General features: G+C 39.1%; 1 protein-coding gene across 2 annotated transcripts in view; it reads right to left on the reverse strand.

Moving 5' to 3' along the window:
* The window catches only part of ZDHHC2 (zinc finger DHHC-type palmitoyltransferase 2), a 36945-nt gene extending 18932 nt beyond the window's left edge, over positions 1-18013 (reverse strand). Inside the window, exons 1-6 of one of the 2 annotated variants that reach the window (XM_027735440.2) lie at positions 17802-18013; positions 8254-8280; positions 5853-5947; positions 2806-2926; positions 1797-1866; positions 193-225 (exon numbers count right to left, since the gene is read on the reverse strand). In XM_027735440.2, the coding sequence (XP_027591241.1) occupies positions 193-225; positions 1797-1866; positions 2806-2926; positions 5853-5947; positions 8254-8280; positions 17802-17973 (518 nt within the window). In that variant the 5' untranslated portion in view covers positions 17974-18013. Of the gene's footprint in view, positions 1-192; positions 226-1796; positions 1867-2805; positions 2927-5852; positions 5948-8253; positions 8281-9076; positions 11819-17801 lie in introns of those variants that run through there. The other variant, XM_027735442.2, reaches the window with a different exon arrangement.
* Positions 18014-19386: the final 1373 nt, after the last annotated feature.

Below are 19386 nucleotides of genomic sequence, written 5' to 3' on the forward strand. Positions count from 1 at the left end.
GAACTTCTTTCCATATGTCACAACTAAGAAAAGAGGACATATAGTAAATAACTCCAATGGTTCTGCAAGACCAGTAACTTCACATAAGCATCTAACTCTAGGAATAGTGAAGCATCACCTTCACAAAAGGCCCAGCAAGAGTGTATTTTATCAAATCAGAAAGTAAGAAAAGAAAGCCAATAGTACACTCACCAAGGGCAGTGATGATCCATTTTCAAAATGCATCTGAATAACCCCAACAGAATTCCAAGCATTGCAAAAGGCAAAAAAAAAAAAAATCAGAAGCACAGTTACATGTCAGATTTAAATTACTCACATACAGATTAAGAATTACCCATATTTATAGTTGTGTATACCTAATCTATTTAACAAATATGTGCATTTAAATTCACATAAAACTGTCTACCTGCAAGTGAAGTGCAGATAACCTAAACTCAAAACACCTGATCTGTCAAGAGCTTAGTGATTTAAGAAAACGCAATCTAGAGCTTCAACTTCAGGATTTGGTTCTCATTCTGTAGAGGCTTTTCAACTCTTCTTTATTCTCTGACAGAGCCTTAGAAACGGGGCTAATTCAATTATTACTAAGTCATTACCAATTACTTAGTCATACAACTAAATATATTTCCCAGAATTATAGTTTGCTTTTATAGAAATATACACATATGCACATGAGGTTTTTAAGAACTTACCTTGCATGAAAAATACCAAACAGTTTTCCAATTAATCACTCTTCATTAACAAAATGCGCACATGAAAATCAGATATAATTGAAGTAAGCAAATTTTGACAAGGTAAGGACAAAATAAAGGTATTCTGCAAAATATATTAACTAATGGCATTCTGCAAATTTCATTCACATTTTATACGATAACACAAGTCACTCTTTTTCTCTGGTAAAAAGATACATGACTATTTTCCTATCTTACATTTCAACCACCATTCCATACAACACAACCAAGATCCCCTTTCTGCCTCAATTCTGTTATTTTTTCAGTGCCTCTGCTGCTCTGCTGGACAAAATGGAATGTCTTCTCCACCTCACAGTCATGTTGGAAGGTTTGATGCTGTATCAGCTGAAGAGTAACTGGAACAGCCTTAAAGCTAAGAATAAATCATCCTTTGAGGAAGTGTCTTCTCTCAAAGATAGAAATTTAAAGCACTGGGGGCAAGAGTGAAGAAACGCACAGACATCCAAGCTTGCTAGAGAAAGGTCAGAGAGAACAAAAGCCAAAAGAAAGATTAAATTAGAAAGCAATCAGACTTCTGGGGACTACGGATGTGAACTTCTTTTTGTGGCAGACAAACAAAATCTTTATTTTATTTCCCAGTTAGAAATGGGAGAATGTTTGGCTGCTTGTTTCTTTAAACAAAAGTAACCTGCAAGTTATCCAGTGAAAAACAGGATATTAAGTTTATTACCTCAGATAAGATGTGACATCATGATTAGATTGAGATGGGTAGTGATGTTTATTCAGATTCTAACAAAAGAAGCAAATTTTTGTTTATCAGCTATTTTTGGTTACATTCTTAAAGAAAATTCATTATTATGTAAAGAATGTAGAAGACCACGTAATCAATGCTGGCATCAAGGAAGCCATCAAATGAACTAGACTAAGTTACAGATTTCCCTAGAAATAAGTAAATGAAAACTAAATCTGAAAAAAATCTAAGGGAAAAAAGCTTAACTGCCAAAATATTAAACCTGAAAAATCTATTCATAAAAAATAAAAGCTGCTCTGTTAAGGAAAAAATGGATTAATTCAGAAAACCACTTATTTAAAATATTTTCTTACTTGTCGCATACAGAACAGTGATGACAACGATCTGGTTTTACAAGATGGCATCTGTCACAGTATCTGATTGCTAAAGAAAAAACGTTCCAAGATTAGATGTCAATGTACAGTTACACATTTTGATACCTGAAGTCTGTGCAAAAATAAATACTAGCAGCTCAGCCCAGAAGAACCCCCCAGGAAAGCATTTCAACATGATCAGAAAGAGTTGCAAATACCAAAGCATTCTTTAACTGCTTGCAATGTTGAATCTGTCAAAGTGAACCCAAAAAGCTCAATTTTTGCAATCTCTGCTAATCATGCTAATCATGGTTTTTTTCTTCCAAACCCCTCAGCTTTGCAAAACAACCAACGAACCAACAAAACCCACAAAAACCTACCAGACTGGAAAAACTTTAAAGATCATTCAACAATATAGCTATGTTAAGCTATTGTTCTAACAGCTTTAATTTACTATATGAGATTATCTCTTGGATTTGCTTAGCTAGCCAGCATTCACAAACTGACAGTATCGGTAGGGTTAGATTAACTCTTAGTTTGGAAGAACTTTTGTTCTTGCTACTGAACAACCAACAAGTAAAACAGTAACAATTTCTTACTGTGATCTATCTATCTATATATAACATGCAGATAGTGATTCTTTTTTTATAACTTATTTTTTTAACCTATGAAAAAACAAATCTGTGCAGCTAATGACTGCTACAGCCTCTTCTGCAGCTTGTTAGTTTTACAAGCTACTTGCTAAAATCAATTTGAAAACATCTAAAAAGTGTCAATCCACTTTAAAATCCTAAACTGTATGCCACAATTTACTTTCCAACAGTCTTTACGCTGAAGAAATGTAGCTGCATAAAGTTACATTAAAGTTAAGTTCTTGGACCATTTTGTTATTTTATGAAGTATGAAAAGCACTTTTTCCCTTCGATCCAAACTCTTAAACTTTTTTTTAATTAGTTTAGGTAGTACATCAAGACATCTGTCTTCGGTGGCCTCTGGAACACTTATTTACCTCCAGACATTGTCCGTGTATAGATAGGAAGATCCTTGGCTGCCCGTCTTAAGACTTCTTGCTGGGATTCACCTCTAGGCTCTCTCTCTAGGGATTCCTTGTCTGAATATGATAGATGAAACTGGAATAATTTTTAAAATCGAAGAAATGTTAGCAAATTCCAAGTTAAATAAGTAACTGTAGATGTGTAATGAGAAATAAATATTCATTATATGAAGATGGATTAGCAGCAAGTACAAGGAATTACAGCAAATAACCCAGTGTTCCCAAGACAACTAATTCAGTTTATGGCAAAATTAAAAATACGTCTGATTTGGTATCAATGTAGAGATGAATGCTTCCAGAAGTATTAAGCAATTCTCTTCAAGAGGAAGATCAAGAGCTTATCATTCCCCTGAAAGGTCAGCTAATTTACTTCTGTAATACCAAATATTAGCTAGTGAATATAAGCTAGGGATGTCAGTATTTAACTGAAAGAAAATACGCTACTAATAACAGCCAAAAAGATAGCTTTCTCTTCTGTCTGTCATTTTTCCTTTTATTCTTTGTCACTACAGAGTTGCTGTTCTAGTCATGCAGGTGTTAGGATGTGTTTTTACTATAGAGACTGGCTGAGAGAAGGAAGAGACGGGTGTCCTATATGACAGAATAACCACATCTTGAACATCTTCCTGAATAAAATGACAACTTCTGTCACTGCTCAAAATGGCAATAACAAATATGGCTCTAGTAAGTGCTGAAAGGGTAAAAATTTCTGAAAGACATGCTCAGTATACATGAAGTAGTACAAATTCCTTATACTCTAAAGTCCTTTGCAACACAGCACCATAGCCTTGTCACTGTAGCTTCTAGAAATGGGCAGATGCCAAAAACTTTGATATCTACATCTCTGATATTCTCCAGAAAGAGGATACAAAATCATCTCTGAAAAGAAGTCCACATTTGGCAGGAAGAGTGGCTGTCTCTAACCCGTGCTAGAAAAAGAAGCCCACTCCATAGCATTTTATGTTTACAGGAAGGCTAGTTGTTACAATGTTGAATTTTTTCCTAAAAGGAAGTGAGGCAGTAAGTAAAACTAAGGAAGCAGACAGAAACATACAGTTAGGAACCTACTCTCACCACCATAAAGAAGGCCACCACTCCACCCTTCCTTGCAAAGCTCACAATCTTCCAGCTGAAGCTGGAGATCCACCGTTTAGCCTGAGTTTCTCAAGTCACCATTCATTTTTTTCCCTTCCAAGAACACACTCTTACCAAAATCTGATTTGATTTATATTAATGATACATACAATTTCTCACTGCAGAAACTTGGTTCAGAATACTTTTTTTTTCAAATGCTGGTTTGATGTAAACAGAGCTACTACTCCATCATTTTGTATTGGTCCTCAGAGTAGTCCTAAGTTTACAAACACTCCTTCCTGGGAAACCATCTTCTCTCCCACCCTCATGCAGTACTTGCATATAGCTAGTACGCACAGGTACAGAATGGCACACACTACAGCAAAGTCCCTCAAAGTCTACTTTCTGTATGTGTTAAAGTTTGAAATAAGCTTAAAAGAAAGCTGTGCAGTTTGCACCAGCTACACTATTCATGAAAACAAAATGCTGAACTGTTTTTCAGTATTCAAATGAGTTTTTGCTAGATAAGTCAGTTCAGTTCATTTGAAAAGATAATCCTTTAGTATTCACAGACTTCATCCTAGAAAATGGAAGCCAAGCAGTAACTTAACATCACAAAATACTCTAATTAAATTTTGAAAATACTGCTCTAGTAGAACAAGAAAAAGACATGGAACAACAAAGATGTCACTTTCTGCCAGCAACACTGTGTAAATTCAAAGAACACAGAAACATCACATATTGCTTTCTATTACCCAACTTCCATACCCCATCTGAAGTTCGTCAGTAGTATTGTATGATGGCTTTGGAATCCTACTGTAATTAGTAGGATTTGTCAAAATGTTTTGGAAATCTTTCATTGGCATCAGTCCACCGCTTTGAAAACCCTTCTAATTATTGCTACAGTCACCATATACATGCACACATTTGGCTCTGTAATTACCAAATGAAATAGGCTCCTAATTTATTTTGCTCCTCCCTATCCCAAGCTGTAGTAAAGACTGCAGTGTGAACTTCAATGAAAACCGCAATTAGTTTGAATTATCTACTTGTTTCCACAACTACGTATCTTAGTGGTGAATGAAAACTATTCAGAAAAGAACCTCTGCACTACAGACAGCAGAAACCACCAGCTATTTATTTTGTGTTGACATAGTACTTAAAGCAGCTAGACTTACGAGTCCATGCTGAAGTAAGTAATGGCTTTGTGGGTATTTCAAACTACAGAACAGCCACAGAATGATTCCTCTTGACCTTGGAAGTTGCGTGACACAGCACCTACTGAGGACTAGGGGGTTTCTGAATAAAGAGAGGATGGAAGAGGCCAAAAAGTTGTATTGGTTGTACTAAGCTGCATGGGGAGCATTTCCATCAATAACCTTTTTTCCATGTGGCTGTTGTTTACTAGGTCCCTTCCTGCTTAGCCAGCTGAGGCTTCCCAGCATCAACTTACCCAATGTGCACTCCCACTACAACCCACAAATTCCTTTATATCAAAATACATGGGGAAGAATCTTTAATTCAGAGGACAGCAGACAGATGCTGGCAGAAAATATAAGTCTTAAACACGGGGAAATAAAATTTTACCCACATAAAAGTCTGATATTCCCATGCAAAAATTTAAGCTAGTAGTTCAAATAACTCACATTTTTCAAGTGGACAGGATTTTTTCTTCTTAATGTCATAAGTAGCTCATTTTAAAATATCTATTAAAAACTTTAAAATTTAGAGAAGGTGTTATTTTTTTTTGTCTTAGTCACTACATTGATTGCAATCTGACTCACTCCTATTAAGAAGCTGTGTAACTATCATCTGTGTTTTTCTACACAGTGTAAGACTACGTGAGATCAGAGACTAAGTTATTCAAATACTACAGAATCAGGCATTTAACTAGGCTATTTCAAAAACAAAAGTTAAGTTTATCTTACTTCTTTTGAAGGATTCATTGGTAGCGTAAAGATTGTTTTCCAATATGACCAGACGAACAGCATGAAAAATATGTGGTAAGCAACCAGGCACACAACTAAAATTAAAAAGGAACAGAATTAATACAAACAGACCAGTGATACTGTAGTACTTACAAACAGTTCTGCAAAAGCTTTGCAACAAAAATACAGCACTGCAACTTTACATTAGACAAATACAGACTCTGTGGGGAAAGTCATGATACAGTCTACATAGATTACAAAAGTACTTTAACTACACAATCTGAAATATTGCTCTTGTATGGTTAGCTCATGGGGGTTTTTTTGTATGTAATACTATTCAGTGCTGAATAAATTTCTATAACACATGCATGATGGAGTGTATAAATGCAGGAACAATTGCCCAGAATGATCTTATTTTTTGTAATTTTTCCTCAATAGTAACACTGAATAAATATTTCTGGTGTTGAAGTTTGTTTATATGAAAAACAGAAACACTGTAAATATTTACTCTTTTTCGCTAAGCAGTAAAAATAATAAAAAAACCCTAAGAAAATCTAAGGAGCAACTCTGTACAGAGCTTTAGGGATGACAGGGGAAAAGAGCCATATGCCAAGCCTTTAAACTGAGAGAAAAATCTCATCAGCATAAGTAAGTGATAGAACTGGACTCCACACAAAGAACAATACACTAAAAGACCAACTTGCTATCGCACAAGCTTCTGGACAGGAACAGTCCACATTTTTATCAGAACATTTCTATCAACTATAAAAAACCCTGATTTACTCAAACAAAATCAATATTTTTTTAAACAATAGTATATTCAAGGCATACAGTGAGAGCAAGGTAGGGCAAGTTACCTCAGTTCTGTACACAATGCATTTACTAATCTGCATCAGTATTCTATTGTTGTGAGAAAAACAACAATTGTGATTGATAAGAAAATTGTTCATACATGAAAGGAAAAAAAGAAAAGACTACTGAAGGAAGATGAAAGTTTAGCCTAAGGACATTATCCCAGGATTCCCCTTTAAAGACTGCACAAGACTCGAGCTCATCTTGTGTGATCTTGAACCTCAGTTCTCCAACCTGGCCAAGGAACCGACTGGTCACTCCTCCCAGGTTATCTACCCACCAGTTTCTCTGCACTGCGATGGAGACCCTGGGCTACCCACGGCTCCACTGGGTCTGTTGAGAGTCCAACATAAAACCTAATTTCCCTTGAGACAGTGAAAGAAGAGCTCTCTGCATCTCCCTGGCAGAAATCCTTCTATTACACAGTTTTTCTGAACCACCCTCCCAAAAAACCCCAACCCAAATGGTGTATCCCTTGCATGAAGGCAATCCATTTACAAATAGCCAGGATAGCTAGAGTTGTCTGGAGATCTGAGGCAACCTGCAGTAGGGCTGAGCCCCATTTGCCCAGTTTTCACCCCGGAAAAAACTTAGGGTAGAAGTATAAGCCAGGGTAAATTTCTCTTGACTGGCTGAACCTGACCAAGGCTTTGAGCGAGAATTTAATGTTCTCCAATGCATTTTGCTGATAATTCTAATGTGTTTTGTGAGCAATGCATAACAACACACTTGTGTCCCCTCTCACACAGTATGGAGCAGCAAGAAACTGGAATTACTTCAACGCAGGTGCTGAAATTTGCAGATACGCTTATGCACTCATATGCGTAGAAAGATCACTGAACTGAAGAAAGTTTTTCAAGCAAATGTTTCTTAATTGATAAACACTTTCTCTAAGTGAGGGAGTTGCCAATGGCTTGATAAAATACGCTGGAATTACACAAACATAAAAAGCATAAAATTTATCTCCTAACTCTTAACCCCTTCCTCCAAAAGCTCTTCAGCCCCACACTTTACATTTCCATGCTGTGCCACAGCAGTAAAATAGCATCTGAAAAAGTAATCTAAACATGTTACAGCCTCAGGGTAGGAACTGTAGGAACTGCTAATAAGGCAGTTTTATTATACTCTGAAAAGGCTACATATCCAAAGGATTTTGTTTCTTTAAAGACACTGGCTAAAAAGAAACTACAGTAAAAATTTACCTCCCATTTAAATAGGTTGCATCTGCACCAACACCCTGTTCATAGCTAGAAGTCCTGCTTTTACAAGAGTTTTCTGTGCTATGAACACTTTTTTTTAAATAACAGAATATAAGGATTATTTTAGTTGGCACATCAGAAAGCCAGTAGGAATAGCAAAAATTTTTTCTTATCTTTATTTGTAATGGCTAAAGCAATATTCAGGAATAGCAGGATAACAAAAGGAGCTGAGGAACATAAAAACTATACTTATTTAAAACTAGTTAGATTCGTATCTTAATTCTACTAGTAAACTACTATTCTACCCAGATATATGAATTCCACTTATAAACAGATAATAAAAATCTTACCTTTTTCTCCAATATTTGTCATTGTCACTGAAAAAAGATAAAAAAGGAAACAGTAAAAATTATGTTTAAATAGCAAATGATGTAACTGAATATTTAAACACTTTTTTTTAATCAAAGAGGGAAGTGTAATCATCAAACAATACATGTTTAATATCAGACACTATCAAGATTCTATGCTGTGTACATTCATTATGTGAATAGGTACAGAATACCAACTGCTTATAGTGGTTTTTTGGCTCCTATTCCCAGGCTCATTTCTTGAGAACTAGTACCTCCATCTATCTGAAGCCGCCCAAATTTAATCCAAGAAAAGCCACCCCTGCAGACCAGTTATTTCTTTAACTATGGTTGTATGGGTTTCACTGTTTATTTATGTTCTATTCTTGAACCAGAGGTATCAGACTCCAGAACTGGTTTTGACAGCAATACTTGGTGATACCTTAGATCTTCAAAGCATAAAAATTTAAAGTACACAAAAGTTGCATTTAGTTTAAGAATTTGCCCCTGGATTACAAGATTTAGGGATAGTAAAAGAGCAAGAAAGATGTAAGTATGTCAGGCATGGAGTGGAGTACACAGGTATCACACATCAGTCACTGCATTTTTCACTCTTGATCACATTATTTAAAAAACATAGCCATCCTGCAACAGGTATCTCAGTAAGATCAAAAACTCCCAAGTGATCAAAACCTCTTTCCACTCAAACCACTCCACCACACATTTATCCATCCTAGTTAAGCAGTCTAAAAACTAAAACTAAACAGAGGCTGCATAGCCAGGGCTTGTCAGCCTGGAGAAGGGTTTTTGGAGGGCCTAACAGTACCTCCAGGAAGGCATCGAGGAGGTGGAGCTGGGCTCCTCATACTGGCGCAGTGTGGGAGAACAAAAGCCAGTAGGTGTTAAGCTGAAATGAAAGGATCACATGTGATACAAGGAAAAACTTCTCCACCATGAGAACAACCCATCAGTGCAGAAAGCTGCCCAGATATGTTGTACAGCCTCAATCCCTGAAGTTTTTCAAGACTCAAACTGATAAAACCCTGAACAACCTGCAATGACCTCACATCTAACCCTGCTTTGATTAGCAGGTTGGACTAGATAAGCTTAGGTCCTCTCAAACAAGAATTATTCTACAACTCTGTAATTATAAAATAGGTCTATTAAAATGGAGATATGGCTATAGCTCTGCCAAAACAAGCATCTACTTTTACCTGAGGGAAAACAGTAAGCAACCATGTTTATAAAGTTCTTCACAAAAATCAGAAAGACACCATCGAAGTCGCATAAGCCACTATAAACTGTATTCTGCTCTCAGTTTTCTGAAATATTTAGAACTTGATAAGCTAAACATGCATCTAGACAACTGCTAGAGAGAAGCTGAGGGAACATGTATACACATTTAACTCTGAGGAACAGAGAAGGTCCACCACAATAATACACAAGAACTGTGAAATTGCAAATAAACAGTAATCCACCAGAGGACTGTTTACAAAACAAAAGACATCCTTAGAGCTGATGTGTAATTTAAAAGTGCTGAAGCTCTCAGATGAGGACAAATTAGCCACTACTCAAATTCTGATTTTCTTTCTCCACTTGGCATGGTCAGCAAAGTATGCACAAACTTTGACAGTCTTCTTGGAATAACTACTCTCTGTTAATTAAAAAGCCCTTGCCAAGCATATATTGCAGAATCACCAGTTTCAAAATAAAATCTATTTAACCAACCTTCACAATGATATGTGGCATTTTTCTCTCCTTACAAGGGAATGACCAAGAATATTGTGAAAGCAGTTGTAATCTTTTTTCCACCCCTTATCTTTGGATAAAATGTATTTATCAATGTCTTTGAGGTATCTAAATTTTTCACATGCCTGTATGTAAAGGGTAGATACAAGTAATAAATCCAAATTTCATAATCTCTACTGGACAGTAAACCTACAGCTTTTCAAAATTTCTGTCCACCTCTGGAAGGACATGCATACTTCAGAGTCTGCATCTGCTCAGAGGACTGTCTTTTCAGCTTTTGTGGTATCTAGCTTGGAAGCCAAATGTTCCTGACAGTCAGGACCATGAAGGCTAAAACACAAGTGCCCAGAGACATCCAGCTAATCTCAGCAGGGTGAGAACATGGTTTTTTTTCGAGAAATCTTGTCATTTTAATCTCTTTTACCACCTGAGTATAAGTCAAGAGCTACTTCATACACTCCTGACTTGCAACTACTTTAAGAGACCAAAGCAGAAGCGCTAAGGCTGAAAAGAGACGCCAGTACCTTCAGTCTTGCTATCTTTTTTCTCTACACATACTGCAACTGGTGTGTACAAGGAGACTGGCTGCACTGCCCAACAAGCATTCTCGCAGACGGTGACAGAGAGGAACATGCAAGATATCCAATAACCTGTCTAAGGTGAAGTACTATTCCTTCTGCTTATGCCTTTCAATCACCTTTGATGAAAGTTCCCCAAAGGAGGTGGGAAAGGAATGGACAAGCATCTGCAATACCACAGCACCAGAGAGGAAATGAAAGGGGGACTTTTTTTGTTTGGTTTGGCTTTTGGGTTGTTTGGTTTTGGGGTTTGTTGGTTGGTTGTTTTGCACAAATGTGACAGAATTGACTAGCAGGAAGAAAAAAAAAATTGCTCTTAGAAATCAAACTCTCTCAAATTTCTCTAAAAAATAAATTTTCTCTATTTGTTGAATGAAGGTGATACAAAGAGTTCTTGGGGTAACCACAAGATGTTTATAATTCTAAAATCACACTATTTAAGTGCATGGAAAATAATTTTCTGACATGAAAAATGCCACTCTAATTTTGGTTTGAACAAAGAAATGGTTGTTATTTTCCCCATCCTCTGAACAGCACACATGATGTATTTATTTAAAGCAAATTTTTTACTTTTCATTAGATTCAGTGATACAGCTTTATTATATTAATCAACAGTATTTGATCATATAGTCTTCCCTGAATCATTTATATCAGTATTTCCGTCAGTTTTCTCATTTGTCTTCCAAGGGGTTACATTCACTGTCGTAGTGCACAGAAAAGTAGGTCAGACTGTGCAACCCATCATTAATAAATATCAGCTGAAATGCTGCAAATGCACTTACTGGTAGTCAAATAGCACAGAAATAATATGGGTAAAAAGCATTTATGTCTACGATGACTAAAATAAACACTACGGACATGGCAATCCCAACTGCTAAGCAATTTCTGGAAGAAAACAGGGTAAAACCCTTTGGGACCAAAATGGAATGATACTCCTGTATATTCAGAGATGGAAATAATTATAAAACTGTGACTTGTCTTCAAGAGATCATTAAAAAGTTACAGCTTTGTTCGTCTGAGATACTGCAGGGGCCAATTTCATTAAGAATCATCCTTCCCCTGCTAAAGCTAAGGATGCCATTTACAGTTCAGTACTAGCAGACTAGCACATCATTAGAGCCTCTCCGGATAATTACGCAGCTTGCAGATGGTGCTCATCAGAATTAGGGACCAGGCTGGGACAGACGCAGGACTTCAGCCAACATAGATGCCAATTTCCTGAGCCAGAAACATCGTGCCCTGCTTGTCCTGAGCCACAAGCAGCCAGAAACAGGAACAGCATATTCTGTAGTCAATGCTGCTAAACAGCCTGCGCTTGCAAAAAAGCAACTGCAAAGAAAACAAAGCTGTGTTACAAAAGATCAGAAAAAGTCCAGGATGGTTTCCACCACCACATTAGTTTGCTAAGAAGAGAAGTCATACTGCTAGCACCTTGCACTGCATCAGACCTTAATTAAGTGACAGAAATGGATTCTCCATTTCTTGAACTACTGTTCATTTTATCTAGGAATGTTTATTCTCACTCACTTGTGGAAAAATTAAGTAGACATCCATCTCCATACAGCTAGAGACATGGTAAGACACACTGCTACCGAAAAACCCAAAAGAGTTTGGAAGATAAAATTAATGTAAAAAATTTGCATTGGTTTTGTAACATTAAATTTTGCTTGACTTCTAAACCCAAAATCAAAGTTCCTGAACTGTAAATGTAATGGTTAGATTTAAAAAAAAAAAAAAAAAGGGAGAGAAAGCAATTAATTTTTTTAAGCTTTGATAAAAGTGGATATAAAATCTTACTTTCATATTTTATGTACATGTTTAAAATATTTAAAACTTTGGAGTGGGAAAATAACACACACCTGATTCAGAGACTCTGCAGCCACATCTATAAATAGGTTCTTCTCTCAAACTTTTCTGAATTTTAACTTCTTGGATCTGATTCACAAAACTAAGTACATATTTTATCTTTATAGCATGTTTTAAGCTGGAAAACACTGATCTATAGATGCAGCTTAACTCAGCTCTGTGCACACATAAAAGTGTTTTATAGTTGTGACAAGTGTTCTGTCATTGCCTGCAACAGTCCTTTAGAAAAAATATCACTGCTTGCAATAAAAACCTACCTCTCTGCTAGACAGAGCAGTGATTTGCACTGATTCAGAGTGACAACATGCCACCAGCGCTTTGCTTCAGAACAAAAGTAACAAGTATTTCTGGGATATTTAAGGTTGGTATAAATAGCTATTAATACTTCATCGATAACCCTTATATTTGGATTTGATGGCATTTGTGAACGTTTCAGTAAACTCATTTTAACCCTGTGCCCATCAAACTGCATCACCATCTGCCACCCAGCAGCAAGCTGCTATTTGAATAGAACATCACTACGAATTGACTTAATCTTCTTTACAAAATTCCCATTTATGTTCCAAGTCACAAGGACTGACTGAAGAGTGAAGACTATTTCTAGCAATGTTGCAGAGTCAGATCCTTTTCAGCAGAAACAAAGTACCCCCTGACAAGAGCATCTATTAAAGTATGTATCAAGCAGTGTTAAATCTTTAATTGAAAACAATCTTATCTAATATCTTCACCATAGACCTTAGGTTTTTAACTTCAGGCCGTGGTTTAAATTTCAAGGCACAAAACCTATAGGTAATACACCGGGCACTACATGGAGAAATAATCAGCCATGCTTAACATAGATTTCAATTCCATTTCAGAAGTGGTCAATGGCAGCTGCATGGGAGCACTGCTGGATATACTTCAGAAGCCAATTTTACTTCAGCTGCCAGTTTCGAAACTTTTCTCAAAGTACCCAGGGATCACCAAAGAGGGAAAAAAAGCGGTATTTGCAAAATATGCAATAAAAATGCAAACTTTCCTTGAACAAAGTCCTTTTCTACCTTAGCAGCCAATGTAAAGATAGGGTATTTAACTGGTATTTGACAACAGCCAACTGCAATGTTACAATGTACTTGTATTTCTACAGCCAAAGGTAAGATGTAGATGGTTACAAGACAAAAGCTGCAAGTACCATAAATCCTTTAATTCATCTGAAGAACATAGTCAGCAAAGAGCTCAAATCCAGCAGACCAAATTGTGGGTCTGACTTTCCCCCCCACCTTTTTTTTTTTTACCTCTTATCAGCTTCTATCTCCATATTTTCTGCCACTTCTTATTCCCTGATGACCCTATGCCAAGCCCACAGGGCACATATTAATCCTGCCTCTAAACTGTGACGAATTAAGCAGCTTTTTATCCTGTTATAATTCCATTCCACTGATGGTACACTGATGGTCAAAAACCTCAAATCAGCACTAATCAATCTGATCCTCCAGCAAAACTTTTTCATGATCATTAACATCTTCAGCATCTGGATGTCATTCCACATTTTCTGTTCCATTCTGAAGGTAGCTGTGGACAGATACAAGCTACATACTCTACTCCAAAAACAAAGATGTGGCTTATGAGCTCTCCTGACAGTACGGTGAATGTCTTGTTGTATCCCCTCTTCAGCTGTGCTGAAGTCACTCTTTTCCAAATCAGGCAAATCATTCACCAGGTGGCAAGACTTCCTCCCTTTCCCTTCAGTGAAGTAGTAAGGAAATGCTTAGTGCTCATTTCTTCCACAGCAAATCCGTTTTCCTTCTTCAAAATTACAAATTCAAGCTACATTTTCAGACAGATTCCCTGAGCAAGAGCATAATCCTTAGAATTAAAAATCAGTGACATGTAAAACATATACATCCATATTCTATTTATAGGATAACCCTTTCATGAGCTCAGTTTATATTTTCACTAAAAACATCTGTCACAGCGCTGTCAAATTTTTACATTTTCCTTCTTTATGTGCACGTCCAAATCACAAACTGGCAGGAAAACAAAACCAAACGCAAACAAAACAAATAAACAAAACAAAACAAGCATCTCAGTATCCAAGTTTGTAACAAACATTTCTGACAAACAACTATCAGAAACTGCAAATAACTACTGGTTCTGCCTTACCTAAAGCATGGAGTGGACAACTACTCCAAGTCTCTTATAGTTCTACAAAACTGAGTGAGAGATGCATCTAAGAAGGAAGACGTAAGAACAATTCTTTTCTTTGCAAATGAAACATGCAAAGATTTTAATAAACACTAAATTTTCATATTTAGGTTTTCAGAAACACTGAATCCAATGTGTATTTTCTGAGTATAGACACATGGACGAGGTGCTGGGGGAAAGAACTCCATTTGAACTTCATGATAGTATTGTTCCACATATATCCTAGGTTGAAATTTCAGTAACTTTAGTTATCAAAGTTCATTGTACTCTTTGCAGGTTGCCTGTATTTCCTCATCTTTTTTAGAGGAAGAACAACAAGTCTGTATCCCTCAGGTTCTCATAAACATATTCAAATTTCTTTTAAGAGAAGGGATACTTATAGGCCCATTAATTTTAAACACAAAGGAAGGTATTTGAATGAAAAAAACAACTATTATTGCCAGACAGGTTTTGGGAGATGACAATACTGACAAAGTTGGTACTGGAATGGTACTGGAATAGAGAGAAGCAATTTTTAGTCAGGTGTTTTAAGACCAATTAATTTACACATTTAATTCCAGTATTCTATAACAGGAAGAAGAGAAACATTTGCTAGTGTTCAACACCCTTGTCCTTTCCCTTAAAGGTTAAAACAGCATGAGCACTTAACTGAATCCATTAATAAAAGAGATAGATATGGTAATACTACTGTTAAAAACAGTGAATTTCTTTTTCTATTTCTAAAACCTTTTTCAATTCCTAAAATGCTTTCCAATGCTGTAACTATTCAGCTTTAGGGATGAAAGGAATCAGATTAGTAGATTTCTTTTTTTAAAAAAATATAATGTTCCTCCTACAATGCTCAGATTAAAATTGCAGAAAAACTCCTCATTCAAAATACTTCATTTGAAACACTACTAAAAGCTCAAAATAGCTCATTACTAAAAGCTCAAATAAACCACTTAAAACAGAGCAAAGTCCTTGCTAAGTCCTACTGCACAATGGTTAACACTGTTTTCTGTATGTTGTCATTAGCATCAATGACAGTAAGCTGCAGGGAAAAAAAAGCAGCTATATACGTCCTCTTTAGCATTCAGTGCTGCAGGAATAAAAGACGCACTGAGCAGACAGGCTGGCTTCAAAGCACTGAAATGCTTACAGTCTATTCCTGCCGTTGGCTTTCGTTCCCAGAGTTGTTAGTTATTCCTTCTGTTGTTTACACTAAATATTCATTAGTAAGACAAGACATAAGTTTATTTTATCTTAATATGCCAAAAATGAGGGAAAGCATCCAGATACAGATAAAAGATGGAATTAGTGGAAGTTGTAGATGACTATTATGCTGAATTCAAAAACTGGTAAGCCAAGCAGAATGGGAAAGGGGTGGTGGGGGAAACTGAAAAAAAAAGAAAGAAAAAATCACCCTTATCCATAGAAAGGAATTCAGTAAAAGATGTTTTAGTAGAGGCCCAGGATTCTCTCTTCCTCCTCTCCCATCGCAGACTTTATGCTTTGAGGGGTTTTCAAGGCATTAGGGTACCACAGTTTACAGTTTGAAGCAGGTTTCAAGCATGTCATTTCCTTAAGACAAAAGCTTATGCGCTTTCAGGTAAGCTAAAACCCAATCTTCCTCTGTTATACAGAATTACACAGTAGAAAAAATACAGTTGATCACTGAAACAGTAATGCCCAAAACAAGCCTCCTGTACCTACTACAGGGCTGCATACACTAGGACAAATGTTAACTACAGAGCAACTTTCCCCTTAAATATCCTCTCCCTAGTCATGCCGGCTAACAGCTCCTCTCTCCGGGCTCACTCAGTCAACTTCTCCCAGAGCCCTGCAGACAATTCACCTCCTTGCACTGGAGGCAGACACTGCATTCCTCCTCTCGAGAAGGCACAGGAACTCTAGCAGAAGAGTGGTGCTCAGAACTAACAGATTTGACTATTATTAAGGAAAAAAAAAAAGATGCAAAAAGCCCACCTCCAATATAGGAACCACACCAAGTCTTCATACTTCCCTCCAAAACAGAGGTACTAGGCCTGGCAATCATTTTTTGCTTAGTCCCTCAACTGCTCAGCCAAGCATCTATAGGAAAAAAATCCTATCAATCTTCTATATACAATAAAAAAAGTAAAATCAAAATTACGTACCAGACTGCTGAGATTTTCAAGATGAATAGTTGAAGACTTACAACTCATATTCCTTTATGCCATTACTGTAACACTGTTAGTGAAACATCAGTATACCACACACTAACCCCTAAAATTAAAAGATTCAATTGTTTTCTACAAGATACGCTATAAGAGAAGTCAAAATCAGAAAAAAAACCAACCCCAAAACCAGAAACCAAGGGAGCCTGGCAAGCTGGTTGTTTAATAAAGCCCTCTGGCTTGGCTACTCAAATTTACACAAATACGCATATCACACCCAGTCTCCAGTATGTGATTAATGATTTGCCTGACGCTGAGGAACAGGTGCAAAGGTGCGTGGTCAGGATGACTTCCGAATGTCATGCAGGCTTCCGATGCCAAAGAAGGGACCAAGTAGTTGTGACAGCCGGGCATTTTCTAGATGACTGAAGAGTGGCACGGGGCGACTCGCAGATTTCCTGTTACCTGTTCCTGCTTCCACGCCGGCTGACAAATGGCCCTCACGCGCTACATGTATGTGTATGTATGTGCACTGTGTGTCTGGGTACAGGCTGTCACGCCGAATGGACGGCGAACTCTGCTCAGCCACCCGCATGGTCAGACCCCGCTTCCCATGTCCGGGGTTGAGACCAGTCACCCGCTGCGCACTCCACGGAGGGAAACTCGCGCCCGTGAAAAGCCCCGTGCGACTGGATCCCTCCTCGCGTGGGATAACCAGGCGCTACCAGGTCGCGGAAAGAACCAGGCGGGGTGGATGCCCCTCGTCCGAGCGGCCGGGACGCGAGGGGGTCCAGCCCAGCCCGGCCCGGCCCGGCCCGGCCCGTTGCCAGCCCCAGCCCCAATCCCAGCCCCTGCCCCGGTCCTGGCCCGGCCCGGCCCGCGGGCGTGGCGGCGGCAGCAGCACCCGGGGGCGGCCCCAGCACCGACACCCCACGGACGCCGCTGCAGCCCGTGTCCGTCCCGCCGGCTGCGCTCCTCCGGCAGGGGCGGCGGCGCCCATCCCCGTCCCGCCGTGCCCCCCGCCCGCCGCGGCACTCACGCAGGCAGAGCTGGGTGACATAGGCGTAGTAGGACCAGCAGAGGATGCTGGAGATGAAGAGCACCGGCACCCAGTAGAGCAGCCGCTGGCAGCGCCGCCGCACGCCGCCCCAAGCGCCCGGCGCCCCAGCTGCCGGCGGCGGCGGCGGGGCCGCCATCTTCCCGCACCGCATCCCGGCCGCTCGCTCCGGGGGCCCGGGCCCCGGCCGAGCTCCCCGCCGGAGCCCGCCCCGGCCCCTCCCTCCCCGCCAGGGCCGCTCCGCCCACCGCCCGCTCGCCCGCCGCTCCCCCCGGCCCGCGCAGGGCGGCAGGAAAGAGCCGCCTGGGAGCCCGCAGCGTCCCGTCGGCGTCCGACTGGTTCCGCCGGGCTGGGGGCACGGCCGAGAAGTTGGGGCAGGGCGGAGAGCGGCCCCGCCCGGTGAGGGCGCGGGTCGTGCCCGGAGCGGCCGCCACGTGTAGGGACACTGGGTCCGGTAGTGCCCCGTGCCCGGAGCAGCATCCCTGGGCTTTATCCGCCTCGGAAGCAGGGATGGCGACACTTCACCGCGCCCTGCAAACGCTTTAAAACACCTGGTTAGGAAAAGCACTGCCTCGTTTGAAATAACGTTTCAAAGTATTGTACAATGAAAAACAAGTGCTGCGGGCTGCGGTGCCATGGCAAGCAACAGGCTGTGCGAGGCCGAGGTGACCAGACCCACTCTTGGCGGCTGCTTGGCCGAGGGAAGGTAGCGTAGGGTTGTGCTGACTCACTCTGCCCCGAAAAGACTTTACTTTCTGGCCATCGTAACGAAGCGCTCGTGAGGTGTCACAATAAACTCAGCCGGCGTTGCAGTATGTGCACCCAAATTGTTGCTGAATTATGATTGCAAAATTGAAAATACCAAGCACGGGCCGTAGTGTTTCTGCAATCTGCTAGAACCTTTCAGAGCATCGGCAGCGCAGTAGGTAGGAAGGAGCGGGTTGATTAAAAATGTGTTTTGAAAAAAGGCTTGTCTAGTATCTCACACGGGAGACTACACATGAAGCTAAGTAATCACAATCTGGAAGGCATTCAACTGCTATTGATTTAGGAACAGGCTACGAGAGAAAAGAATGAAATATGCCATCAAAAGACTGGAATATAATAATTTAAGAAAAGATTCTGCATAATGGGAATTATACGTATTTTGCATTAAAAAGGTAAAGATATAGTGAATGTTGCTAAAAACATACATTTGATATTCCTGCATATTATATTTCACAAAACAAGAGCAAAGGGAGCAAAACCAACATGACATAGACAATAAAAGCACTTTATTTTACTTTAATTAATTATGCAAGTCATCACTTAGACCAGCATTTTAATAGAGCATTTAAAGTATTTGACTTTACTATGTTTTAATGCAAACATCCATGGTTATTCAAAACAGATTTTGAAAGCATGAGGAATAAGGTTACCAGTGCCTGAAGCACACCCAATGCTTTAATGGCAAAAGGTAAAAGAAATGAAGGCAATTTAATTAATTTGATGGCTTTTTGAACTCATTTGGAAATACATGACAGTGACCTCTCTCAGGTACCAAGGATAATGCATCTATTGTGTTGTG

The sequence above is a fragment of the Pipra filicauda genome, unplaced genomic scaffold (assembly GCF_003945595.2).
Source record: "Pipra filicauda isolate LSUMZ 115617 unplaced genomic scaffold, ASM394559v2 scaffold57_size4234018_pilon, whole genome shotgun sequence".
NCBI lineage: Eukaryota > Metazoa > Chordata > Aves > Passeriformes > Pipridae > Pipra > Pipra filicauda.